This window comes from Hippopotamus amphibius, chromosome 6 (genome assembly GCF_030028045.1).
Source record: "Hippopotamus amphibius kiboko isolate mHipAmp2 chromosome 6, mHipAmp2.hap2, whole genome shotgun sequence".
In the NCBI taxonomy this organism is placed as follows: domain Eukaryota; kingdom Metazoa; phylum Chordata; class Mammalia; order Artiodactyla; family Hippopotamidae; genus Hippopotamus; species Hippopotamus amphibius.
In genome coordinates this window covers 27939035-27966482 of record NC_080191.1, presented here as the reverse complement: position 1 = coordinate 27966482, position 27448 = coordinate 27939035, and the positions used below count along the sequence as shown (strand labels likewise).

Below are 27448 nucleotides of genomic sequence, written 5' to 3'. Positions count from 1 at the left end.
CCCGCCGCTCGCGCCCTTGGCCTCCGAAGCGGGTCCGACGCCCTCCTAGCCGCCTCTCCTGCGCGTCTCGCGCTCCAGCTCCGGGCCCGGCTACCTCCCCGCCCCCGACCACCTCCCCGCCCCCGACCGGGCCCCAGCGAGGCTGCGTTTCCCGTAAACTCCCCTCCCGGCACGGCCCCCCTCCCCGCCTCGGCCCCGCCCCCGCGGGACCCTGAGCCGCGCGTGATTGGCCCCGCCGCGCCATCACTCTCCGGCCGCGTCACCGCCCTCGTTTCCGACCGCCGGGAGACCGGCAGTGGTGTTGGTGCTCGCGGGGCCGCGGCGGAGGGCATCGTGCTACCTGGCTCGCTCCTGCGTGCCCGCAGGTCGGCGCGCTAGCCCAGCTGAGCGGCGACCGGGGCTGCGGGGCTGCGGGGCTGCACTCTCCACTACCGCCCCCTGAGAAGCGGAGACAGCTAGTCCCAGCTTCGGGATGAGGAGCGGGCGAACTTGACGAGCCCCCCCCCGCCCCACGCTGCGCCTCTCGCGTGCAGAGGTGCGCTGCGCTCTCCAGGAGGTGCCCGCACGCGGCCCTGCTCCAGGTGTGCGTGGGACACCGCCCCCCCGAGACCCGCAAACTTCACCCCAAGTCCAAAGAGTGGGCTCCGAGGGCGGTGCCGGGAGCCGGATTCCGGACTCGTGCAGGGGGAGCTGTCCTGGCGGCTCTCACGGCTGTCGGAGGGCGGAGACCGGTGGAAACTTTATCTATCATCATCATCGTAATTACTACGTTTCGCTGTTTTTCTCCCCGCAGGGGCTGCAGCCAGAGGTCTGTCGCGCGTGTTTGTTTGCCAAAGGAGCCGCCCCGGGGAGAAGACTCGGGGGGAGTTGTCTCCCCAGGGGATACCTGCAGCCCAGGCGGGGGGTTCGGGCGGCCTGGATGCACGGGACCCAGCCCCGCAGCCGCTGACGCCGGGCGGCGGCGAAGTTTGGCTGCTGAGCGGCGCGGCGCGAGGCCACTGGACAGCGGGCAACCAGGCGGCCGCGGCAGCGGGAGCGATGCCGGTGGGGGGCCTGTTGCCGCTCTTCAGTAGTCCCACGGGCAGCGGCCTGGGAGGCGGCCTGGGTGGGGTGCTCGGCGGCGGCGGCGGCGGCGGCGGCAGGAAGGGGTCGGGCCCCGCCGCCTTCCGCCTGACGGAGAAGTTCGTGCTGCTGTTGGTGTTCAGCGCCTTCATCACGCTCTGCTTCGGGGCGATCTTCTTCCTGCCCGACTCTTCCAAGCTGCTCAGCGGGGTCCTGTTCCACTCCAGCCCCGCCCTGCAGCCGCCCGCCGACCACAAGCCCGGGCCCGGGGCGCGCGCCGAGGACGCGGCGGATGGGCGAGTCCGGCGCGGCGAGGAGGGCGCGCCCGGGGACCCCGCGGCCGCCCTGGAGGACAACTTGGCCAGGATCCGCGAAAACCACGAGCGGGCTCTGAGGGAAGCCAAGGAGACCCTGCAGAAGCTGCCCGAGGAGATCCAAAGAGACATCCTGATGGAGAAGGAGAAGGTGGCCCAGGACCAGCTGAGTAACAGGGTGGGGTTCAAGATGCTGCCCCGGGTGTACTTAGCACCCCTCGTCGGGGCTATTGACCGGGAGCCGGCCGACGCCGCCATCCGCGAGAAAAGGGAAAAGATCAAAGAGGTGAGTGCACCCGGCTAGAAATCCCTCCGGACTCGCAGTGTTTTTCTGGGAGAAACCACAGACCTTTGAAACTCCTAAGACTGTTAACATTACATCGTAGGGGGACATGACTGTAACATTACAGTGTGGGGAGACATGGAGTCTTTCCATGTACACCCAGTGCAGTGTCAAAGGCTCTTTCGTTTCCCTTTCAGTGTCAAAGTAGATGTGGCCAATTACGATCTGAGGTTGAATCCCGTTGCTTTTAACTCGCATGCTCGGGTGAACATAAGCCACAAGAGGTAGGTATTAAATAGTGGGCAGCTGGTTTGCAAACCTCCCCTTTCACTGCCTGATACGCGGTTAATCGTCCCTGAGAACAGTGACAGTGAAGGTCCCAAACAGCCCTCTCATAAGGCCTGGACGTGGCTTCGAAAGGAAGCTTGAATGTAAATGCAACGCATCAATCACGCAGGATAGAAATGTTCTGACAGCAAGCCAGCACACCCTGTGTTCAGTTATGTGGCCCCGTTCTGTCAGGTGGCGTCCTGTGTGTAGTTACAAACTATGAAGGTGAAACTTGAGAACTTCCTATCATAAGGGGCACACTGTTGTTAGTTTTCAAACAATGAAAAATGTGAAAGGCCAGCCCCCTGCCTCTTGCATTTCGGGTGTAGTCAGAAAAAGAGTATTCCATGTGATGCAACAGGTTTTGCTCCACAGCAGCACAGTGATGACAAACTTAATCTAGGACAAACATGGACTTTGATTAAGTCTTTCATAATTTCTTTCCTGTACTTTTCAGTTAGAACTTGTAACATGTTGTTAGTTTATGCCTAGCTTAAAGCTGAAGAGGACCTTAAAAATCATGTCAGACTGTTATTTTAACAATGAAAGTTGAAGGGTTCAGAGCCCCAGAACCAGTTAGTGACTGAGTCAGGGCTTGAAGCTTGAACTTCCTCTTGTCACCAGGCTCTCTGTGGACATACCTCATTTCACAGCTACTCTCCCCTGTGGAACTATGCCAGCCTGGCTTTTTATGCAGTCCAAGAGCTGTAGGAACCACATGAAAAGCATTTCATCCAAAATCTTGATTTCAATTTCGAAGATACGTTATGAATGGAAGTAATATATTTGTCATTTTTTAAGGTTCAGAGTCTCTGTGAAAATAAATTTTGTGTTTTGACATTGGGCAGGTAGTTAGGAAAGGAAGCTTCCTGATTCCCCCCATTTTCAGAGAGTAAAAGGATTTTGAGGTTGTAAAGAGGTACTTAGCTTAAGTGGCTGCAGAATGGAGGCAGCTTGATAGTTGTAGGATTTCTGATTTTAATGTAAAGACCAGATGAATTTGGTTAAGCTGTAATTGAGCAAGTTAAAGTGGATTTGGGTGCCTTTCAGTTTACGCTAGGCAGAATGCCTTCATTCATCCCTCCCGTGGAAGTCGCTTCCTTCCACAGCCCATCCACCTTTCTGCTCTGAGACCCTTCCTCAGGCATACAACCCTCCTAGACCTGGGGGAATGGATTTTACTCCCTGTGACAACTTCTGTCGAGCAGTTTCCCTTCTCCATGAAACCTTGTCAGGGCTACAAAACCAGGAAGGTGGGGAAAAAAGCTTTGCTTTCACCAACCATCTCCCTCTCCTCTTCATCTCTCAGTCTCCTTGAAAATATCTGACCAAAACCCATAGATAAATTAGTCCCAAATTTGTATCTGCTTATGTTTCTCTTAAGTTTGAAGCAACGTAATTCACGTTTCATGCCTCTAAATTCCTATGAGCTACCAGTTAGTGCAGATCACAGTTGTCCGAGGACATTATTTTAAATACTAAAGATGCATGGATGTGAAAAAGCTATTGGTACTGACCAGTAGTGATTAAAAGTGCATTTAGAGCAGAAGCCTTAGCACTGTAGCAGTCCATTCAGGACAGCTTATTAACAGTATGCATATCTGTCCCTGTTGGATTCATGTTATCTATGTCTCTAGATCAAAAGGTCTTCATTAACCATGTAAAGGAAATTTATGTAAAACTTATGTAGCCTTCTGTGTTCATGTGGTGCTAACATCTTCACACCTAGATGATTTGAAACTGCCCAGTCTTGCATAAAGTGGTGGAACTAAATGGGTTCTTTAAAATTTCATGTTGTGGTTGAGAACCCAGGGGGAAAAAAAGCTAGCATAATTAGCTTTAGAATTTAGTCAGAGGCTAACGGAAGAATTGGATTATGGTTTTTCATCAGATTAGTTCAGGCAGATGTGTTTCTTTGTAAACCAAAAAAAAGAAAGTAACATGCTCTTCTAAAACTTCACTGTAAATGTTCTAGAGAGGAAGGAGTGGTTGCCCACTGTGAATAAGGCACTGGATGTTAACTTTACACATTTAGATGCAGTTTCAGGTACCAACATGCATACCTTGTCATGGGCCAATGGATCTTTGCCTTGATCTTGATTTTAATTGTCCCTCTGTTTTCTAGTTCTCTTTAGGTTCTGTATCACACCAGCATGTACTAACAGTTTTATAGGTAAAATTTAGAAGGTATAAGCATGTCTAACATGTTGGGAACTGGGACTATAATTTCTTTTTTTTTTTCATAAGTGTATTTATTTATTTTATTGGCCGTGTTGGGTCGTTTTTTGCTGTGCATGGGCTTTCTGTAGTTGCGGTGAGTGGGGGCTACTCTTCGTTGTGGTGCACGGGCTCCTCATTGCTGTGGTTTCTCTTGCTGCGGAGCACAAGGCTCTAGGTGCGTGGGCTTCAGTAGTTGCAGCACATGGACTCAATAGTTGTGGCTCACAGGCTCTAAAGTGCAGGCTCAGTAGTTGTGGCACACAGGCTTAGTTGCTCTGCAGCATGTGGGATCTTCCTGGAGCAGGGATCGAACCCGTGTCCCCTGCATTGGCCGGCAGATTCTTAACCACTGCACCACCTAGGAAGCCCGGGACTGTAATTTCTAAGCCAAACTTTCATTTTGTAAATTTGGTTTAAAGACAGCCAATGCTATTTTTATATTGCCAACACAGTTGTGTTACTGGTACCATGGTAAATTTTTAACAAATTTGTGCTAAGGGAAAACAGTCTCTAATTTCAGATAGGATATTTATTGCCTAGCACCCTTCACAAAAAGGTGCTACATGCTTTCCAGTACTGATTTGATGGATGGTAAATATTTAATGTAAAACTTAAAACTAAAATTAAGACAGTCTCCCACCCCATGAAAACTTTGTAAATAAATTAACTCTGGGATTTCCTGACATTTATAATACACACGTAGTACATATTCCCATGAGACTGATCTTTTTCATATTATGCTCAATGCTCAAGCTGTCTGTAACTTTAAAAAGCACTGGTAGACAAGTGAAGCACAGAGGTGAAAGAGCACCATGGAATTTTTACTTTTTATTTTTTTAATATTTATTTAGGCTGCATCGGGTCTTAGTTGTGTCACGGAAGATCTTAGGTGCCACCTGTGGGCTCTTTAGTTGAGGCATGCGGAATCTTAGTTGCATCATACATGTAGGATGTAGTTCCCTGACCAGGGATCAAACCCCAGGCCCCCTGCATTGGGAGCGTGGAGTCTTAGCCACTAGACCACGAGGGTAGTCCCCACCGTGGAATTTTTAGAAAAATAGTTCATTTCTCCTTCTACCCCAACTCTTTTTTAAAATCAGGAAGCATTGGTGAGGAGTCTACACACCTGCACTGTCTTTTAGGATTAGAGCCCTAATCCTGATTTACAGGGGATGAACTTTTTTTTTTTTTTTTTTCATATCCTGGCATCATGGGGAGAGTCCCTGAGTAACAGGGGCTGAAGACAGTGAAACTATCAATAGGATTCCTCCCTTCTCAGATTGGAACACCCACCAATCTAAATGGGGTGGGATTGGTAGGCTGGCAGCCAGCTTTGGGTCTATCAGGTAAGGCTATAGGACCAGTTAACTGTAGGGTTACAGTTGTCTTCTCTAGATTTCTCAGAACAGGTTTTAGTTTTTAATTCCAGAACTATTTATGTAATTAAAAGTTGAAAGAAAATTTTCACATTGATGCTAGTGGTAAAGATACAGTTTATGCCTTACACTAGCTTTAGGTTGTTCTTGAGTCTGTAATTTATGTTAACTACTGACAATTAACCTTTTTATTAAAGATCAGACATAATAATCTACCTTAACATAGTAAAACAAAACATTTTTATTTTGAAACTTCACTTATTTGTGTGGGTAGTAGTGTGGAAAATAACACTTGAGAAATAATAAAGGCCACAATTTGAAGACGTGACTCTGAAGGAGCTTAGATGCCCTTTGGTTACCTTGCCTGTTCTGCTCACTCTGTTCTGAAACACACTGGACACTGAACATGGGCAAATGCAAGATTTCCCCACGCTTAGCACCTTCCCCAGAGCAGCTAGGTCATGGAGTGTTTGTAAAAAGATTTCTCCCTTTAGGATGAGATGGAGCTATATGTAATGAGGTGGATAGAACTACAATCTGTCATACATAGTGAAGTAAGTCAGAAAGAGAAAGACAAATATTGTATGCTAACTCACATATACGGAATCTAAAAATGGTACTGATGAACTCAGTGACAAGAACAAGGATGCAGATACAGAGAATGGACTGGAGAACTCGAGGTATGGGAGGGGGCGGGGGGTGAAGGGGAAACTGAGACGAAGCGAGAGAGTAGCACAGACATATATATACTACCAACTGTAAAATAGTCAGTGGGAAGTTGTTGTATAACAAAGGGAGTCCAACTCGAGGATGGAAGATGCCTTAGAGGACTGGGGCAGGGAGGGTGGGGGGGGGACTCGAGGGGGGGGAGTCAAGGAAGGGCGGGAATATGGGGATATGTGTATGAAAACAGTTGATTGAACCTGGTGTACCCCCAAAAAAATAAAAAAATAAATAAAAGATTTCTCCCTTTAACTAGTAAATGAATAAATTAAGATTTCAACAGTGTACTTGTTAGAGTAAATGCTGACTGTTGAACATTAGTATACAAAAGCAGGAAAAGATTGTTAATGGATAATCAGATATGCTCAGGTTAATTTTCTGTAAGCCGTTGATAATTTGGGAGGAGTATTCTGTCTTCCTCTTACTGGGTAACTTAACATTCATATAAAGGAGCTCTATATAGGACCTAGAATCTAACTAAGGCTGTGAAAAAGAGGTAAAAAAAATGCATTTTTGAGTAAATGCATCTGTATTTCTTAGGTGAGCTCATAAACTAAACACTGAGAAATTTATGCTAATATTTCACATTTATAAAAAATCTTTGGATGAGATCTGAGTTTGTTGGACTTCAGCAGCTTAGTTAACTTATATGTATTAAATTATTTAATAAGCTATGGTAATGCAAACTCTTTATTACAGAGGGAGCTTAAAGCACGGGTCTCAAGGTTAGAGGGGAGGAAACCCAACAGATCAGTGTGAGCGATGAGGGCTGAGTATACACAGGTAGGTCAGTACTGCACTGGACCCTGCGTATACCTCATAATTTAGTAGAGAACCTGTGGCCTTTTAAGTTCTTCATAACCTACAAAACCACAAAAATGTATGTGTTTGTCACAGGTGAGTTTTGGTTGGTCAAAACAGGAGCAGCCCCCCTGTGGGCTCCAGGGATACTATTACATGCCTTTTCCTTAAGTAGGCAGAAATGATAAAGGACAAGTCAGTGTTTGGTAGTTTAAGGAAGAGATTCTTCCTTTCAGGAAACTATGTCTTGACTTTTCCCTTGGTGTTCTTTGTCTAGTGCTTTGGTGTTAAATTATTGAAGTACCTCTAATGCCGCACCCTTTACTACTAAATATGTTTAAAGGCCTTTACACAAAGTCTGCAAAATTTTTTTTTCTGTTACAAAAAATATGCCATAAAAATTATAATTCTCTAATTTTTAAAAGTAAACTTATGCTCTAAGCCATAATGTTGAATCTGAATGAGACTTTAGAGATAACTACACTAGATGCAGCTGAGACACAAAGATTGTTCTGGAAATCACTTTGCTAGTTAGTGGTAGAGTTGAGAATAGAAGCCCAATCCTGCGTGAATGTTGCTCATTTCCTGACACGGCTTGTCTCCTGAGTAAAATGCCGAAGAGGTATGTAAATTGACTGCCCATATTCGTTATCTGCAGACGCTAATGTCAAGTGAGTACAAAACATGTACAATCCTGCAGTATTATAACTTTGATCATCATCTTCTTTTTCAAGCCACCCAGGGAGATTTTGATGACATCTTTTTCTCCTTATAAAGATATACCTGCCCCCAGCTCCACTCATTCGTAGCAACGTGGTGTGATGAGAAGGGCTGGTTTTGGAGTCAGATGACTTGGGTCTGAATCTGGCCTCTTCCATTTACTAGCTTTGTGACCTTAAGCAAGTTGCTTAATCTGTCAGAGCTTCAGTTTTCTCATTTGTAAAACGGAGGTCATAAAAGTACCCACTTTGTTGGATGGGAAAGCTTAAATGTGATCATGCACACAAAGCACTTAGGATGCTCTCAGGTATGCAGGGAGTGTATAGTGAATGTTACTTGCCGTTATTACTGTTATTAGTCACTACCTAAAGCCATCAAATCAAGATTACATTGTTTCAGATACTACTTAATACATCAAGGAAGTAGGTATTAATGTTTCAAAAAGTTATCAAAAACAGCTCAAATTAGGTTTGCTTAAAAGGATATATTTCCAGTTCAGGAAGATCTTTCCAGGCTGCTATGATTTTTACTGTGCTACTCTCAACTCTGATTTTCTCACATTCCTGCCAAATTCCAAAAAACTTTTGGTATCCTTAAAACTACATACTTTTTCGGCTTCTGTACTTCAAAGTATGTGTTTAAAAATTAATTTGTCTCTTTCTCACAGTCAGATGTTCTTGTTCCTGAAGTACCGTCTTCTCAGATTGATAATAGTTCTTGAGTTACCTCCTTTAGCATTGAAATTGTTCCCCAAAATAGAGAAAAAGGATTAAGTAAAATGCATTTTGACCTGTTTGGTCTTTGGAGGAATGTTTTTAAGAAGTGAGAAGAAAATTATTTTAGATTTAGCAAAAATGTATATAATTATGGTCAGTTCTATAATCAGAGCTCAGTGTGTCACCTGGTAGTCAAAATTCACATAAATCAGCTGTACTTTGTAACTCACAGATTTGGGGCTTTTTTGAGAACTTTGAACTTAAATTTATTAAGATATCAGGCCCAGAAGGACCTCAGAGATCCTTAAGCCCAGTACTCATTTTACATATGAGAAACAGGGTGCTGTGAGCTGTGACTTCCTGAAATTCCCCCAGTGCACTAACTGTAGAGCTGGTAACTGCCTCTTGGCTCTCAGGCCGGGCTCCGCCTGTGATATCTTGACTCTAATGAGAACATATGCTTTGGAGGCTGGCTGGCCTGGCCCTCCCTCCTCCTCATCCCTGAAGAGCAGGCCAGCAGCCAGAAGCCCCACTGAGACCATCCTAGAAGGAGATGGAATATCTTTGCTTGGTAAAGTATTGCCTGAGAAAGCAATCCTGGTTAGTTGCTTTGCTCTGCAGAATGCAGCAGCACCGCCCCGCCCCCACTGAGTCCTGATAAAGACTTCTGTGATCCTCAGGTACTTGAAAGAAAACCACATGAGATGAAGGCTTAAGAGCATTTAAAAGTCACAGCCCTCATTTCTGTCATGAATACTCTGCCAGTTGCTTTAGGTACATTAGAGCCCAGCAGCCCTGCAGATAATCCAGAACAGAGATAATGAAATTAAAAAGCGCATGTTGCCTTTGTATTTACTTGACTTCTGTAACTGAAATGCCTCCCTCACTTCCTGTTTACTGTCAGTCCATTTGTCTCCCTCGCTCTTAAACTTATCAAAGGCCCGGTCCCTCATTTGCTCCACTACTCTCTGGTCACTCTTGTTCTACATCCTCTCATGCAGTGACACTCCGACCATCTTAACTTTTATTTGCACGTTTTCATGTATTTGTATGTGAATCTCCCATTAGATTGTCCTGTCTCTAGTCCCTAGTGTGAGGGTGCTTAGTATGAGAGGGGGACTGGAAGTGAGGGGATTAAAACTTGATGAAGAGTGCCGAGCTCTACAGGGGCGGTTTAATAATACAGCACACTACACACTAAAACAATCTTTGTCGCAACGCTGGCGGGTGTGCCTGTTTGCCTCGGCCAGAAGTTCATGAGAAAAGGTGGAGCAATAATGACGTACACAGACCTGTGAATGGTTGTGGTTGAGACGTGAACTTGGGCCATCCAAAGACCATGAGCTATTGCTGGAATCTTCATATCTGCCAAATCTTTCTTCATGGAAAGATCTCTTTTTTTTTTTTTTTGGCTCAGCTGTGCAGCTCAAGGGATCTTGGTTCCGCAACCAGGGATCGAACCTGCATCCTCTGCAGTGGAAGCTCAGAGTCTTAACCACTGGTCTGCCAGGGAGGTCCTGGAAAGATCTTTTCAAAGTCCTATGAAGAGCACTTGATTCTTCTAAGGGACAAGAGGGTCCAGAGATAGGAGGCCAGTGCTCGTAGCGCACACTTGGGGGTCCCCACGTCCAGCTTCCTGAGCTGATGATCAAGGCGTGATTGCCTCTAGTTCCTCTTTCACAAGAATATTTGCTGCAGCTACTAAAAGGTTGTGTTTCCTCACTGTATGTCTGTCTGTTGGGGCACGAGGCAAAAGGACAGACCTGTGTAATGATTAAGGCAGCACGGCGTGTTTACCTAGTCTCAAAATCTCATTCCCAGCTGCCTGAAATTTCACCACCAATGCCTCCCTTTTATTGATGTAGTGCTTCTTAAAGGCTGCTGTTAAAACGATATCACTAAAGTTGCCCAACAGAAATTATTATACGTTGAGATTTATCTTAGCAAGGGTGAGAATGAATTTGTAAAAGAAACAAGTATCTTTTATTGTTTATTTCATTATAAAGTAATGTTTGCTTAGGAAGGAACATTTTTAAAGTATACAGAGTAGATAAAAGAAGAAAACAATCCTTCACAGTTCAGTCACTCAGTCGCAAGCAATGCCAACACTTCCCATCCCAATATATAGGTTGTTTCTTCCTACAGTTATAACCACACTATGGATACATGGGTTTTTTTCATTTTCTTTTAAAGTGTTATTTTATGATAGCATAATATGTGAAACAGAAGATTATAGTTTATTTAACTATCCCCTTGGACCTGAACATTTAGATTATTTCCAGTTTTTTGTTTTTATTTTAAAATGCTAAGATAAACACCAAAGTCCATTAAGATTCCAGTTCTTTTTTCATTGCTCTCACCCCCGTAAGAAGGATGTCCCCTTAAGTTCCTAATAGGGGAAATGAATAGGTCAAAGAGTTGTAGTACATTTTGAGGGATGACTCTTTATAGTTTTCTAGTCTTGACTCTTTATAAGTTTCATAGGTGATAAAACAGTATCTTGTACATTTAATTTACCTTTCTTTGAACAGCATTTTCTCCTGTGTTGGTTGACTAGTTGAATTTCCTCATTGTGAATTGTGTAGAACAAGGAAGTTTCTAAAGGAGCAGGATTGGGATGAAGGCAGAGCTTGGAGACCTAAGAAGTGGGGTATCAGAGAAGATGGATCTAACACGCTGGCTGGCAGCACATGGGCACCTGAAGGAGGCAAAGTCCTGAGAGGCAATAGATAGCATTTTACTTAAGAAAACAACAACAAAATTTAATTCTTCCCTGGGTTGGACCCCTAGGATTATAAGTGCTCTTTATTGATAGGAGTACCTACCACGCACATTGGAACAGCCCACTTTCCCTAGCCAAGACCCAGCCAGCCAACTTCCATAGGCTCATCTTCATTGCTATCGTTGGGTGTTTGCATCTGATATTTGAGGAAGATGTTGGCCTTTCTGAAGATCTGGGGAAGGAGGGAGGGAATCTTCTTTTTAAGAATTCATCAGGATGGCTTCCTAACATTTTAAGATCATGGCTGAAGCTCAAAAGCAGTCCAAATAGAATTTCAGAAGTGATTTTTTTTTTTTAGTGGTGCTAGAAAATGGCGAGCTTTACAAAGCTGAATTCTTAAAGAAGGAAAATTAACTGATAGGAAATTGTCGATAAGATTTCAAAGCAATATACATTTTTATGTTTGAAGGGGCAGCCTGATCTTTTGTATGTTAGAGGCCTTCGGCATCTTACATAGGATAAATGTGCATTTTGTCTAATGTATTTTATTTTAGAATAAAAGAAGAGCATGATTTGTTTATAAAGTTTAGGCTTTGGTTTTTTTTGTATTTGTATTTTTCTTTTTTCTTTTTTTTTTCTTTTTTTTGGGGGCTCACTCCTTCAAATAAATGTGTTCTCAGTTGTGCTTTTTTAAGATAGTGAGGGGCTGCACATTTCAAAATATATTTATATTCTGACCTTGGTTAGTTCATAAAAGTCTGCCAAAATGCCAGAAATATTTAAATTTGGCTTTGAGACTGCATTAACATGGTGAATAACAACTGACATAAATGTACTATATTATTTTTATAAATTGTGGTTTGAGATGAGAGTAATTTTAGAATATTTAGGATGCTGTTCTGAGACATGTTACTTTTGTAGTCAACTAGCAGTGTTGATTGTTATAATGTATCTAGTCAACTAGAAGTTTTTATCTCATGATTAGAAGTGCCTCAACAGTCCATGTTGTGATTTCAGGAGTTAGCCTGAGTCAGCAATTTTATAAGGCATTCTTAGTAAGTGTCAAAGGAACTTTATGTAGTAAAAAATGTATTTTATAATTGGCATGTATTTAATACATTACATATGTTCCCTCATATTAAGCATTTTGGTTAGTCTTCATTATTTAATCCTCCTAGGGCTTGCTTAACTCAGAATGTGTGATGAAGAACTTGGCTTAAAAAAAAAAGCAGGTAGGTTGGGGGGGTCTAATTGAGGAGCATAAAAAATGAAGATGATTTATTAACTACTGTTGAAAGCTGCTTTAGCAGTTAGGGTGAATAAGAATTATGATTTATTAAGTGTTCTATCAGTAATAAGGTAAAGCCACAGCGGAGGGTAGAAGTACTCTGTTTGCATCTGACATTTGAGGAAGATGTTGGCCTCTCTGAAGATCTGGGGAAGGAGGGAGGGAATCTTCTTTTTAAGAATTCATCACATACTCCAAGAGAGTACAACATCTCTGTGATGTTGCTTCTTCACAGTCATGAATCTGTTGCAGGGCTGTCACGTTGAGAGCAGGAGAAAGAGCTTCCCCCATGTCCTTCCACCAGAGCAGCAGCCCTGGACCTTGCCCATAGTAGCTCCCAGTAAATATTTGTTGAATGAATACACTGTTTTAAACAAGCGTACCACGAGGAGTTACTTAGGTTAAGTGCGACGCCCTCCTGCCTTTAAATAATCACATATCCCCAAAGTGGTGTCCACTCATCTTTGGAAACCCTGTTACCTGTCCTCATGGACTACAGGCCATGGTCGTGGAGGGGAGACTTAATTTTCTTGTAACAGAAGTCATTCAGAACCAGATCTTTGAATAAAGAGATTCATCAATGTAGGAAACACCTTTTCTAGTTTTAAGGTTGTTTCTAGAATGATTTACAAAGTGAAAAACTGTATTCATTTTCTTACGCAACTTGTAAACTGACTGTGAAGGTGGTTCATAAAAAAATCTTTGAGCCGATGTAACATCGCTGAAATAAATATGGATACTTGTGAGAGTCTTGTTTTTAATTTTTTTTTTTTTTTTACTGCATTGGGTCTTCATTGCTGCACAGGCTTTCTCTTGTTGCAGAGAGCGGGGGCTACTCTTCATTGTGGTACATGGGCTCCTCATTGCAGTGGCTTCTCTTGTTGTGGAGCAGGGGCTCTAGGCTCTCGGGCTTCAGTAGTTGTGGCAAGTGAGCTCAAAAGTTGTGGCTTGTGGGCTCTAGAGTGCAGGCTCAGTAGTTGTGGTACACGGGCTTAGTTGCTCCGCAGTATGTGGGGTCTTCCCAGACCAGAAATCGAACCCACGTCCTCTCCATTGGCAGGCGGATTCCTAACCGCTGCACCACCGGGGATGTCCCTGTGAGATTCTTTTGAAGGTGGACACTTACTTGAATATAAAAAGTCCTGTTTTGCTTAAAAGTTAATCTGCTTTATATTTACACCCAGAATTTTGTTTCTCAGGTCTGTGATTTTTAAATTAGGTAGAGTCCTCATCCATTTCTGTTCGTTATTATCTAGAGTTGTGGACTACATTTAATAAGAGTTGTCGTTTTTCTTACATTTCAATTTTGTACATGGTACACCCTAATTAAAGTTGGTGTGGGTTTTTGTTTTTGTTTTTCCCTGTCCCAGCAAAAAATTTTGAGACAATGGTGTTTTTATAAATAGTGCTTACAGTACCACATTGAAATGAAAAGTCATGGTTAGGTGTTATTTCCACTAGAGAAATTAGAATTTAATAAAAATTTTCTCTGTAAGAAGGTATAATGTTTTGAGAAAGAACCTTAGTCTTCTGTTTCCCAGTTTAATATTATGTCTCCTGAAAAGTGTTGCCTCATATAAATAATTTCATGAATTTGCACATGGTCATTTTAAGAGTTCATTCTGCAGATCATTATTTGATTAATCTTCCAAAAATATCACTTCTCTCATGTTGCCCAACTCAGAGGTTTCACTGGGCCTCGTTTCCTATGGAGCACTGATTCAAACTTGGGCCAGCTTAAGAGTCACCTGGAGAGCACATTAGTACGCAGATTGCAAGTTGCAGCTTCCAGAGTTTCTAATTCATTAGGTCTGGATGGACCCTAGAATTTGCATTTTTAACACATTCCTGTGGGCGATGCTGATACCACTGGTCCAGTGACTAAAGTTTAAAAAACATTATTCTAGGGACTTCCCTGGTGGCACAGCTGTTAAGAATTCACCTGCCAATGTAGGGGACACAGGTTCAAGCCCTGGTCTGGGAAGATCCCACATGCCATGGAGCAGCTAAGCCCATGCTCCACAACTACTGAGCCTGCGCTCTAGACCCCGTGAGCCACAACTACTGAGCCCATGCTCTGCAACTACTGAAGCCTGAGCGCCTAGAGCCTGTGCTCTGCAACAAAAGAAGCCACTGCAATGAGAAGACTGCGCACCGCAATGAAGAGTAGCCCCTGCTCTCCACAGCTACAGAAAACCCGCACACAACAACAAAGACCCAACACAGCCCATAAATAAAAATAAATAAATTTTAAAAAAAGAAAACAAGCAAAAAAAACATTGTTCTAGAATGAAGTCCCAGCTCCTTAGGCTGGCATACATTGTCTTCTACAAATCTGCCTCAATTTGCTAGAGTCACATTCCTTAAATTAGGAAGGACCCTGTACTTCAGCTAAACTTGCATAGTTGCAGTCTCCAAAGCACACCTTATTTTATTCTTCTCAAATGGAGTGTCTTCTCATATGCTCAAAACTCTATGCCTCCATGAAGCCCTCTCTCACATTCCCAACCTTCACTGCTCTGTCCCTTCTCCAAAATCACGTGGCATTAATTGTTTCTGTCTTTGGCCTGTGTGTTGCTAATGTCATGAGCTTGGTTATCTTCCAACTAGACTAAAGTTTAGACCTCCTCAGTGTGGACACACCTTTTTCTATTCCATAGATTCATGGGCCAGAACTTAACAGTGGAAGGCAGCTTGTCTTAAATATAACCAAAATGAGAAACAATTTAAGTATATCACCAAAATTCTTTTAAACTGACTCACACAGTGAGCCAAGATGTCAGAGTAGAAACCACTCTGAGCCTCCCTTTCCACCTGTGAAATGTGTCTAATAATTCCCTCTCGCAGAGTTCCTCTAATAATTCCCTCTTGCAGAGTTCATCTAAGAATTAAAGTAGCAAACTTTAGTATGTGAATTTCTCTGCATGATTCTCTGCACGATTCTCTGCACATAGCATTATTCAATAAGTAGTATTTATTAGCAACTAGGGATTGATTGGAGTAATAGGTTAAGAAAAGGGATTGTTCGTAAGAACTGGTTTTGAGAAGTCACTTCCAGGAAAGAAAAGGAAGTTTGGGCTGCACTATTGCTGTGTTAACCAATAGCTTGTATTTTCTGCTGTTACTTCCCTCCTTAGTTGTTGTTGCCAAAATTGCTGCTTCCTGTGGCAGGAAAGTAAGCATTATTTTGCCTCTTTTCAGTTATCTCACAGAACTGATGCCGGTCCTTAGGAAAACCAGGGAGAGGGTGTCCATTCATCAATGGCCAGTTACCTCTGGCTTTCTGGCCTGGTGTCACGCAAACACTCAGATTTGGGGGGAGGAAAAAAGGCAGAGGAGAGAGTGAAATATAAAATACCTTAAGGGCATAGAAAGAAATGTTTTGTGAGCCGAAAAAGCTGAAAATGTTTCCTTCAGAGATAGCTAGGGGTATAAATTTAGCTCAGTAATTAGGCATATGGTGCTTTCATTTAGGAAGTATCTATACCCCTTGTGATAAGATCCGTGGATTATTAGAGCTGCTGCAGCTTTAACTACATTGGCAGCAGAAATTCCTAATGCATTTAAAACAAGAATTGAAGAGTGAAATGGAAAATGGAATTAATAATTTGTTCTTGGTTTTAATCTGCTCTTTATTAACTTTGTAGTTTATGCCTGGAGGATTAGATTTGGAAACAGAACACCAACTAATGTTCTTAAAGTTTACTTTCTTTTATTGGAACATTATATTAAAGACTTTTTCTGAAGAATATTTTGGCTGAATTTAGTCTTAACGTAAGAGGTCATAAGTAACTTCTTATGATTCAACCTAAAACAATAGAAAACTTTTGGTCGATGATATTTTTAATTTTTAAGTTTCTTCATGTTAGGTTTCAAAGTAGAGTTTGTTTAATAAAAACCGATTAAAAAGTAAAGGTATTCTTGTTGGCCAGGAGTATGTTTTATTTAGTCTTCTTTTTTCTAGCTTTTTTTTTTTTTTAATGCCATGGCCCCCCCCCAGCCCCATCTGTTTTTTCCAATCTTAGAATTTAAATCCGTTTGCCATTCGTGGGAAGGAAAATAGGAAAAGTTAAAAGCAAAGGAATTTATATTGTCCATGCCTTGTCAAATGCATCTAAAACAGACAATTGTAATTATATTCCAAGATATAGCATGATGTGATAAGCTGAAATACAGTGACGTAAAAACAGTTGCCCTTAGTGGAGTGGGGAAGAGAGACGCTGTTCATCTATTTCTTTCTTAATGCTTCTTTAATGTAGTTTCATTAGAATATGCCTGTAAATCTGGGTTTCAGTATATGTGCTTCTGTGGTTGTAGTTCTCCACCCACTTGTGATCTGGAGAATTACAGTTTAGGTTTTTGAAAGGTAGAGGCACTCAAATTTGGGCATTTGAAAGGGACTTCTTTGGGGGCTGGGAAGAAGTCTGATAAACTGTAATAGCAGGACAGAGTTCACTAGCTGCAGATTCCTCATCAGGAAAACTACTCTCAGCATGTATGTGTTCTTGATAAGTGAAAGTTTTGACCTAAGTCCTCTACTTTGACTTTGATGTGAGCATCTTTGATGTGATCACCTTTGCCCTGACCTGCAGGCACTCGCTGCTAGGTTTTAGAATTCCTGAGGGAGAAAGCTGTCCAGGTATATGATTGGTTAGCATATTTGTGGGCCTTTGGCTCTCAGTGGAATTGCTTAAAAGCTATCTCAGGAAGGAATGCCTTTGATTGATTTAAAATCTCCGGCATCACCATAGTGTTGCTAGGATTTTCCAAAACACTGGAGGATTTTCACAGACAGCACTTTCAGGGGCTGATCTGAAGGTGGTGAACGAAACTGACAGGGAGGGAAGGTTCTTTCCCTACTTCTAGATGAGATCACTGCACCTGTACTTCACTCTGGAGTATCCTGGCTTCGCAGACCCCAGGGGCAGAGAACACATTAGTGGTCATAAAAGAGAGTGCCTGTATATAATGCACCCTAGTTTTCTATCTGTATATAACAAGACCCCAAATTAGCTATTTCTTTAAAAAACCAAATTTTGCCTTAATATTTAAAATAAGATTTTTATCCCTTAATTGACTCAAACCTTAGCTGTTAGTTTGCAGGTATGTTATTTATGAATAACAACAACAATAATAACAATGCCTGATAATTTTCACTTTTTCTCTAGATTAAAATTGTAGCAGTCAAGACTAAATATTTAATAAAAAATACAGCTTCTCGGTTATACTCTAAAATATGCTCCCTTCCTTCTCCCAACAGAATGCATGTGTTATTTTTCTTGCTCGGAGGTTAGTCTCCTTAAGTGATTTTTCTGTGTAGCTTGGTCTGTATGTAATCAAAAAAAACCAATAACTAGATTTTTACGATCTCATCTTTGCATAGATTGTGGCTCCGTTATCTTCAGTGTTAATTCTGGAGTGGTGAAAAGTATGAAAGTAATTACACAATACCATTTATGCAGTATTTACTTTTTGTTAGGCACAGTGCTAACCACTCTTCATACATAAACTCATGTAATCTCAGAACAGCCCTGTGAATTCAGCATTATTTCCCCAGTTTTACACATGGGAAGTTGAGGCTGGCAGGGGTCAAGCGAGTGCCCGGGGTTATAGAGCTCCTGGGTCCTCATGTGGGATGTGACGTGGGGTTTTCTGGCCCTGGCACACATCCTGCTCTCACTGCACTCACCCCAGTGAATGCCCCTCAACCTCCCCCCACCCCCGAATGCCTTGGGACCCTGGAGGATCTTACCCACCATGACTAAAGCACTGGGATGCCTGTCACAGAGTCACTCCTTTGCCTGCGAAGTAAAGGGGGGAAGCAGGAGCACAAAGCTTGACGCTATTTCCATATCAGCTTGTGGTTTTCTTTTTTTATACTTAATTCTGAAAGTAGAACCCATGATCAGTTTGTTTGGAAAAGCTTCCCTTAAGAGTAATATTGTGTCCAACATGAAGCATATGTTTATTAGTGTATATTAATGTATATTAGCATATATTAATATATGTAATTAATACACCATGATATGTATGTGCATAATATATACATGATTCTGTGTGTGTATATAATTATCTAAAATAATACTTGAAGCACTAATGAAAGTAATTGGGAGTTCTGGAAAGTTGCTTAAGTTAAAATGGAGAGAGAATATAGTCTCTGAAAGAAAGTCTGAATTTGCTTCCTTTCCTCCCCCTTGTCTTGAGGCAATTGTGACTCCTCAATTTTAGGATAAACAGTCTTGCAATAACTTAATTATAGTTTTCAAGTGAGACTTTCCATAAAGTATGACGATATTAATGCAAATGCAATGTGAATTTTAAATTCATAGTGACTTTTTTTTACCAAAACAGATTTGTGAGTCAAAGTAATACATTGTTACTGACCTGATACTCAGGTTTTATATAGAAATGACCACAAAGACTTATTTAATTGGTCCTGTAATGATACACCAGATCCTGGAACTCTTTCTAAAGTATGTGTACATGGGGCAGTACAGTAATCATACACATTCAAATGATTTTTAAAAATAGCTGTAATATCATTTTTCTTTAATAAACTACGAAATATTCACAGCAATGTCCTTATAGAAATAGGAGTACCATCCTGTGCGAAGCACGGGAGAGACAGCAGTAAGCAAGACAAATGGAACCACTGCCTGTCCAGAATCCAGAGGGTTAAAGAGCAAGGCAGTGTGATAAGTGCTTCGGTAGGGGACGTGTGGGGTGTAGTGGGGGCGTGTGATAGGGACAGTTAGCTCAGGGTTAGGGGCGTCAGGAACACTTTCTGAAAGTAGTAAAGGATTAGAGAAATCTGAGAGAGAGCCGCAGAAGTAGGGAATGACACGTGTGATAGCCTCGAGGACCAGCCAGGAAACTGAACCGGGAAAATAAAGTTGAGACGAGAATGCTAAGAAGTGGGCCAGAGAAGTAAAGCAGAGAATCAATCTTGCAAAGTGTTCAGGCTTTATCCTGAGATCAGTGGGAACCATGGAAAGTTTTAAGTTGGGGGAACAATATCAAATTTGCAGTTTTGGATAAGACTGAAGTCATGGATATGTGTCTCCCATCCACGTACTAACCATGCCCGACCCTGCTTAGCTTCTGAGATCAGACAAGATCGGGCGTGTTCAGGGTGGTATGGCCGTAGACATTCATGGACATGTGTTAGAAGACTTTACAGTATCCGGGTGAGAGGTGGTAATGGCCTGAATGTACAAAAGTAGTGGGGATAGAGAAAGAGAACAGATCCTTGAGATTTTTTTAAATATTTGCAGAACTTTGTGAGCCCTTATATTGAGAGAGGGACGGTGATGGGCTTCCTGGCTTGCACAAGGGTTTGAGTGACAGTGGGGACCCAGGCAAAGGAGAGAAATGGGGAGGTGTGATGGATTTGATTTAGGGTGTTTTGCATTAAATGAGAAAGATATCCAAGAAGGTTTCTCATAGGCAGCTGGAAATAAACAATAAGCCCTGCAAAGAGAGGACTAGACTAGAGTTACCAGTCTTAAGACCATCAAGCCATGGAAGTAAATAAGTTCCCTAGGGGGTAGGGAGTTGTATTAGAAGAGTCCAGGGCCTAAAGCCTGAGGAACATCAATATTTAAGGGACACACGGAGAAAGAGACATCAGAGAAAGAGCCATCCAAGGTGTATGAAGAAAACTGGCGTGTGGCACCCTGGAGCATTTTTGGATACTTTCTGGTGAGTCTCAGCAGTGTCAGATGTTGCTGAGAGGCAAGAGAAGGACTAAGAATTGGCTTTTGGGTTTGGTAACAAGCAGGTAGAAGGCGACCCCGCTGGAGCATCTTCCGTGGCGTATTTGGGGTGACGGCCACGTTGTAGTGGAGGTAAGGAAGGACTGAGAGAGCTCTTTCAAGAAGGCTGCTGTGAGTGGGACTAGAGAGATGGGGTGGTAGCTGCAGGATGACAGGGGACAAAGGGAGGATTGAGCAGAGAAACAAGTAGCATGCTGGGCCCTGCTGAGCACACATTTGGGGCTGGCGGCCATGGGTTTGTGATGGCCCCATCTGCTCATTTGTTTGATTTTTCTCTTTAGGGGGATTCAGTCATTGCACCATATTTGGAGAAGACAGACAAGTAGATTGACTTAGTCTTGGGGTTTTCCTAAGTGTTTGGAACAGAGAGAAGATGCATGGTCCCAAGTGCTTTTTTGGAGAATCTGATACAAGGATCATATGTTTGTAAGAATATAAATTCACTCAACTTAGGTTAAAGAAAGTAGGAAGGGATATTTATTATGAAGATAAGAGGAAGTATCGCATGAATCCAGGTCAAGAAGTGCAGCAGGACCTCACAGGGCCTGGAACTACAAATGTGGAGGGCACCTGGAACCAGACTGTTATTCCTCCTGGGCTACTTGATCGTTTGTCTGCACGCATATCTGTTTTATTCTTACCTCTGCAAACAAGTTCACATGGCCAATGAGTTTAAGTACTGATGGAGGTTCTAAAAAGCATCTCAGAGATTCGATTCCAAATTCCCGGAACAGAGAATCTGACCTAGCTGTAGTTAGGTGTCTAATCAGCTACGGCCAAGGGCTGGAGAATTGGGTTTTAGCACCAATGCAGCCCGTGGCACAGAGGTTTCCGAGCGGTGGGGTCTCCCACCATCTCGGCTGCACCCAGCTGCATTTTTCGTGTTGGAAGTTTCTCTGTTGTAGGACTACTTGTTAGAGGCAGATTTTCTGGGGTTCTGCTATATATTTAAATACAGAAAGTTCTGCTGTCATGAAATTGCAGTTCACCAGCATTAGCATTTTCATACTGTTCCAGTAACTGTGATACAAATTTGCCTGAAAAATATCAGTTCATGAACCAAATCTCTCCTGAGATGTTCGCTATTTAATAGCCTATCATATTGCTGCTTTGATACCAAGTTTTCCTTAAACAACAAAAAGCCCTAGCAATCACCCTCTTTTGAAACCCTACCTGTCCATCAAAAGACAACTTAAATGTTATCAGTTCCACAAGTTCTTACCTATTCCTATCCACGCCCCGCCCCCGCTGCCCCAGCAGAAAATCATTTGTCTTTCTGTGCTCTTATGGCCTGCTTTGTTTAATCCTCTATAATATATTCATTACAGTTTTACTGTTAAAGACAGCACATGCAGAGGCCGCGAGATGAAAGAGCTCACGGCTCTGTCACTTATGAACAACCTTACCCTGTGTAGGAACACAGTGCTTTGAGCCTTTCTCATCTGTAAAAGGGATGATAATGCCTACCTTTCATGGCTGTTGTTAGGAGCCAGTGAGTGAGTGGATGCAAGACTATTTGCTTCCACTATGATGTAGATGTTGATTATTTAAGGAGATAGTTTGGGGGTTGCAAGACCAGGTTTCTAAACCCCTGTCTACCACATGGTCATTCGTGGCATGGCAGTGGGTGAATTACTGTTCTTTCTTGTCTCAAGCATATTGTGTGCTGTTAGTTTTCCATAGCTGCTGCAACAAATCATCACAAACATAGCAGCTTAAACAATACAAATTAATGTCTCACAGCTCTGTAGGTCAGCGTCTGAGTGGGCTTGTTTTTTGGTGTCTCTGCACTGGGTCTCATAAGGCCAGAATCAAGGTGCCGGGCTGTTATCTGCAGGCTCTGGGAGAGGATCCGCTTCGAGTTTCATTCAGGTGGTTGCAGAATTCAGTTCCTTGTAGCTGTAGGGCTGAGGTGCCCACTTCCTCGCTGGCTGTCAGCCAGAAGCCTCTCAGCTCCCATCGCATTGCGTGTGATGAATCTCTAACTGCACCTCTGACTTCCCCTCTGCTGTATCTCTTCTGCCTCCAGCTAAAGAATGTTCTCTGCTTCAAAGGGCTCAGGTGACTAGATTAGGTGTGCCTGAATACCGCAGGTTCAACTCTGTATTGTAAGGTTGTCTTAATTATCCTCAAGTCACTTTCATTACACCTGCAACCTTTCTTTTTGCCATGTAAAATAACATATCCACAGGTCCAGGGAGTGGGCCTCTTTGGGGGGATTTCAACTGAGCACGTGCAGATGTTACGTGTGATCCAGTATGTGGCGCTAAGTGAAGTGCAGTCCTTTACAGATAAGAGTTACTTATCAGCCTTCAGGGAACTGTGTGGCTGCTGCTGTGGTTTCTGATCACCCAAGCTGTTAGCCAGGAGGTGTGTTGTGCCTCAGATTACGAGTAGGGGAAACCAAACCAAAAGGAGCCAGGTTTTATAGTAGTTCCCTTGTGTATAACCGATTCTGATTGCTGTATGCAGGTAAACAGGAAAAAGAAACCAGACATATATCCACACGTCAAGAGTTTTGCTAAAAAAGAAAAATATTCTACTCTTTATTCTTAGAGCTTTTCTTGAGGCCTTTGGTAAAGTATCTTATTTTAATTTCATTATCATTTTTATTTTCCAAAAGAAAATATTCTGAACTCAGGGGTATGTATGGTATCCAATGTTATAGACTATTAAAAATCTTGAAGGAAAAATAATTCTGATTGTGTCTGTTCTCCATATATCATAGCAAGGGTAGTATAGAAGTTAGGAGCACAAACCCTGGAGCAGACTCCTTGGGTTTGACCTCCCTGTTTGACACTTATGTGTCCAGTGACCTTGGGCAACTAACTTAACCTCTCTGTACCTCAGTTTCCTCATCTGTAAAATGGGGGTTAAAATAAACCCTACTTCATAGAGTTGTCATTGAGGATCAAATTGAATTGTACATGTGCTGTATGAGCATTAGGATTATCATTCTAATTAAACAGTTTGTTTTAACCATTGCTTCTCCACCAGGACCATTTTGCCCCTCCCCCCACCCCCACCCCCAGAGGACATCTGGCACTGTCTGGAGACTTTGGCTGTCACATCTGAGGTTATGTGCTACAGGCATCTAGTGGATAGAGGCCAGGGATTCTGTTAAACATCCTACAATGCACAGAAAAGCCCCCTGCAACAAAGAGTTATCCACCCAACATGTCAGTAGCACAGAGCTTGAGAAACGCTGTTTTAAACTGGTGACCTTTTTATGGTCTCAATAACAACTAAAGTTGCAAACAAGATATTCATGTTTCACTAGTGATTTTTCACACTGAGGATGTTCATGCTTGACAGCCATGGGGCTCTGAATTCTTCAATAAAATAATAATAATAGTATCAATAATGATAATTGTTTTCCAGTGTTTAAAAAAAACTTACTTTGTCTATCTACTTGTCTTTTTGTTTATGTAACACAGATTCCCCAAGAATGTGCTTCACCTCTAGAATACACAATTAGGTGTTAGAAAAACTCTGTTCTTATGAAGAAATGAGCAGAATTTCTAATTTTCCTAATTTACAAATTTTCCAGTGAGCTTTCTTCTAGAGATCATAGGAAAGAAATGATTTGCATTTGGGGATCTATTGTTACTATTTATGTTGAGACAGAGTAATAGTTAAGATAACTACTCATTATAGTTACCAATTTAAGAGTTTACCTACATTGTAGTGTGTGGTTTGGAAAGGCCTGAAACATGTGTGCCAGTGTCATTTTTATTTCTGAGTATTTTGTAAGGCTTGTGTGTTCACTGTCTCACTCCCTCCCCTCCCTCTTACCTGTATCAGATGATTTAGAATATTCTTCAGTCAGTCCTTTCTCTCCATTACCCCTCACCCCTGTCACCGCCACCTCAACTTTAGCTAATTGAGTTGTCTTTCTCTCTATTCAGGACTACATTTATCCATTCTCCCTTTTCACAGAATTGGTCCTTTTGATGATTGGATCAGTTAGTCATCAATACCTGCACTACCACTAGGGTGCAGAGAACTGGTTAGACTGTCATGGGGAGGGAAAGCAAAGAATCTGGGCGCATTCCCTTACCTTCTTCTCTGTTATCTCCCTGAAGAAACCCGAAACCACAAGACAGAAACACAACAACCTATAGCTGTAAATCATCATGGATGAAGCAGGACAAGGACCTGCTGGGCACCAAGTCGGTGCTCAGAAATACTTGATAATTGATTACACAGTTACATGATACCATTGCTAAGTATTCGTAAAATATGTGATTTTGATTGTATATAATAGAAATAGATTTTTCTTGTTGTATTTAACAGATTCTTGGCTTATGTAAATATCAGCTAAAGGAGAGTGTTCATTGCAGTGAAGATGACATCCACTCTGTCCTTTTTGGGTCCTTATGTACCTATAGAGGTTCAAAGAGAAACCCCCCAGGTGCTTCATTTAAAAGGAACAAACAACTTGGTGTACCCCCCAAAAAATAATTGTAAAAAAAAAAAAAGGAACAAACAAAATGTTTTTGATAACACACCATATCTGCCATACTTTGTCTTCAGGGCCAGAAACTGGGGAAGGCAGTTTACAGCAGAATTACATTGTTTAATGTGGTCTTTTGTTAAACTTCAAAACTTTGTTTTTGTGACACTCTTTAGAAGTGGTAGAACAGTGATAACTACTTCTTCACAGAGTTCGTGATTAAAAGGGATTAGTTTTAAGAGTAATTGGCATCATCTTTCAAGGGTTCGGACAAAGTCCAGCTCATGTCCTGTGATCTCAGGCTGTTAGAATGGAGAACCTTGTCCATCATTGGCCACCTTGCTGTGGACTTGGTGGCATCTGTGAGCATTTAAAGATCAAGCTACATAGCAGTTGAAAACAAGTTAAGGACTTGCTTCAATTTTGAAATGACTGTTACCCAAATCTTATTTTGCCACTTCATAATTTAGAGCCTTTTGATGAAGGTATTTTGGGAAAAACTCTTTAACAGCTTTACCAGTGAAACATAGGGGAATGCTTAAGTTTCTCCATCAAGAATTAGTTGATCTGGGGGAGGGGGACCTTGGATTACAATGAATTAGCATTTACATGTATTCTGCTATAGAAAGAACTTTGGTAAACAAGCTTGGTTCAGCCGCAGACATCACAGGACCATGCCTCTTGCCTGGGTAAGTGTATAGAATGGCATTTTATTGTGATGGGCTGGGCCAGTGGCTTGAGGGGACTGGGCTGAAAGTAGAAGTCATGCTAGGAAGGCAGTTCCTGTACAAGAGCCGGTTGCCAGTAGTCCTGAGAATAGAGCTAAGGTGTGAGTCAGGGTTCAAAGGATACCAGCAGCAAGGCATAGCATAGTAATCTTGTATCTAAGCTGAGCAGAGCCCAGGACCCAGAGGTCCAAGTCAGAAAGAGGAGAAAACAGTGGAACCAGAGTTACAGCACTTAGTCATGCTGGCAAGACTTACCACACAGACATACAGCCGTGTGCTGGTTAGCCCCTGTGGACAGGAAGTGAATGCAGCAGCAGCCGTGCAGCTATAGGCACACAGGTGTTCGTGAAAGGAGTGAACATTTCAGCCCGGCACAAAGGAACAGGTGGGAATGAAGTTGAGAGTTAGAGTCCAGAGAGTCCAGCGTGAGGACAGCGGAGCAGTGGCACCCCACTGCCCGCATCGAATCTGTTGTGGAATGTGTTCTCTGCCTGGCTGACGGAGGTTTGGTCTGCTTCTTTCTGTGAGAGCACATCCTACAGGAGCCAACCGGTGTGTTGGAGGCTGAGGCTACTGCATCACCCTCACCATTGCCCAGGGTACACATTTGCAGGTTATGTGTTTAATCTGTTATTACACATCAGGACCTCAGATCTTTGCCAGTAAAATTTTAAAGTGAGTAGTTAGTTACTGGGAGGGTATCCTTCTGAGATGGGGCTAAGGAAGCAGGCAGGAGGGACAGAGCCTTCACAAATCCTGACAGAGCGCCCTGGGAGAAGGCAGAATATTCTCCATGTTCTGAGAAGCATTTTAAACAAGGATATTCTAAATCAAGTTGGAGAGTCCTAAGCCAAGGACAGTATTTTATATTCAGTGCTAGGAAGGTATTTTCTGTCGACGGTAGAAGGTCATACTTCTCTATTTGGAACAACAGTCTTGTTTCCAGAAATGAAGGATATGGAATTCTAATATTGTTCAAACAATGAGAAGAAAATACATAGTACAAAATAGTCGGTTTATATGGAAATTGATAGTTGAAGATCACAAACATGCTGACCTATTTTAAACAAGATTTGGTGTAGTTTTAATCAAATGGGAAAAAGTTGTATTCTTTCACACACACACACACACACACACACACACACACACACACACACACACACACTTGAGGGAGATAAATTTTACATCTGAGAGAAATTGTAACTCAGCTACGATGCTCCATAAAAGTAGATAAAAATTAAACATTTCAACTCGTATTGTTAGTTTTACTCACCAGAAGCACAATATTTAGTAAATACTATTTTATATATTTTTTATTAAGAGCCCTTTTCAGATGGCTTAACAAGAATGGAATGCAACTGTTAGGGTAATTCCGTTTTTACCAGCACTGTGGATAAGCTCTATTATAGAAGATGCCTGAAATAATATTTGAGATTTTCATCCAAAAATATAACATAGTCTTCTTCTTTGATAACAATATTTATTCGAATAATTTATGCCATTTTGAACAAATATTTTACTTTTTTCAAGCAAGGTGAAAGAAAACAGCTCAAATTGTCTCATAAAGTTACTGTTTTCTGGGTGAATCCAGGAACCCAGACTACATACTTTTTCGTTTTTTAACCATTTATGCCCGTCCGTCTAAGCCACACCAGCCTTTTACAGCTTGAATGAAGGACTCAGCTACCATAATTTCTCTGCAGAATCGTACTATTTATTATCATACAACTGTTCAGATCAAACCTTTTGAGTCATTTCAACTACCAAACAATATTATGAAAAGAAATAGTGCAGAGAAAAACTTCTTATTTCCCCATATTGGGGGTATGGTAGTTTGATCTGATCACTCAGGTTTTTAGGAGACAACCAAAGGGTGGCTACTCAAATGTTAGATTCATTAGCGATTGGTAATCAACGAGTTAAGTAATAAAAAA

At 42.2% G+C, this 27448-nt stretch overlaps 1 protein-coding gene across 3 annotated transcripts in view; it reads left to right on the top strand.

Annotated features, from left to right (window-relative positions):
* Positions 1 to 296: 296 nt before the first annotated feature.
* MAN1A1 (mannosidase alpha class 1A member 1) overlaps positions 297 to 27448 on the top strand; it is a 165490-nt gene continuing 138338 nt past the window's right edge. The window contains exons 1-2 of one of the 3 annotated variants that reach the window (XM_057739135.1): positions 297 to 365; positions 794 to 1662. In XM_057739135.1, coding sequence (XP_057595118.1) covers positions 1039 to 1662 — 624 coding nt within the window. In that variant the 5' untranslated portion in view covers positions 297 to 365; positions 794 to 1038. Of the gene's footprint in view, positions 582 to 793; positions 1663 to 27448 lie in introns of all 3 variants that reach the window. The other 2 variants (XM_057739134.1, XM_057739132.1) reach the window with 2 other exon arrangements.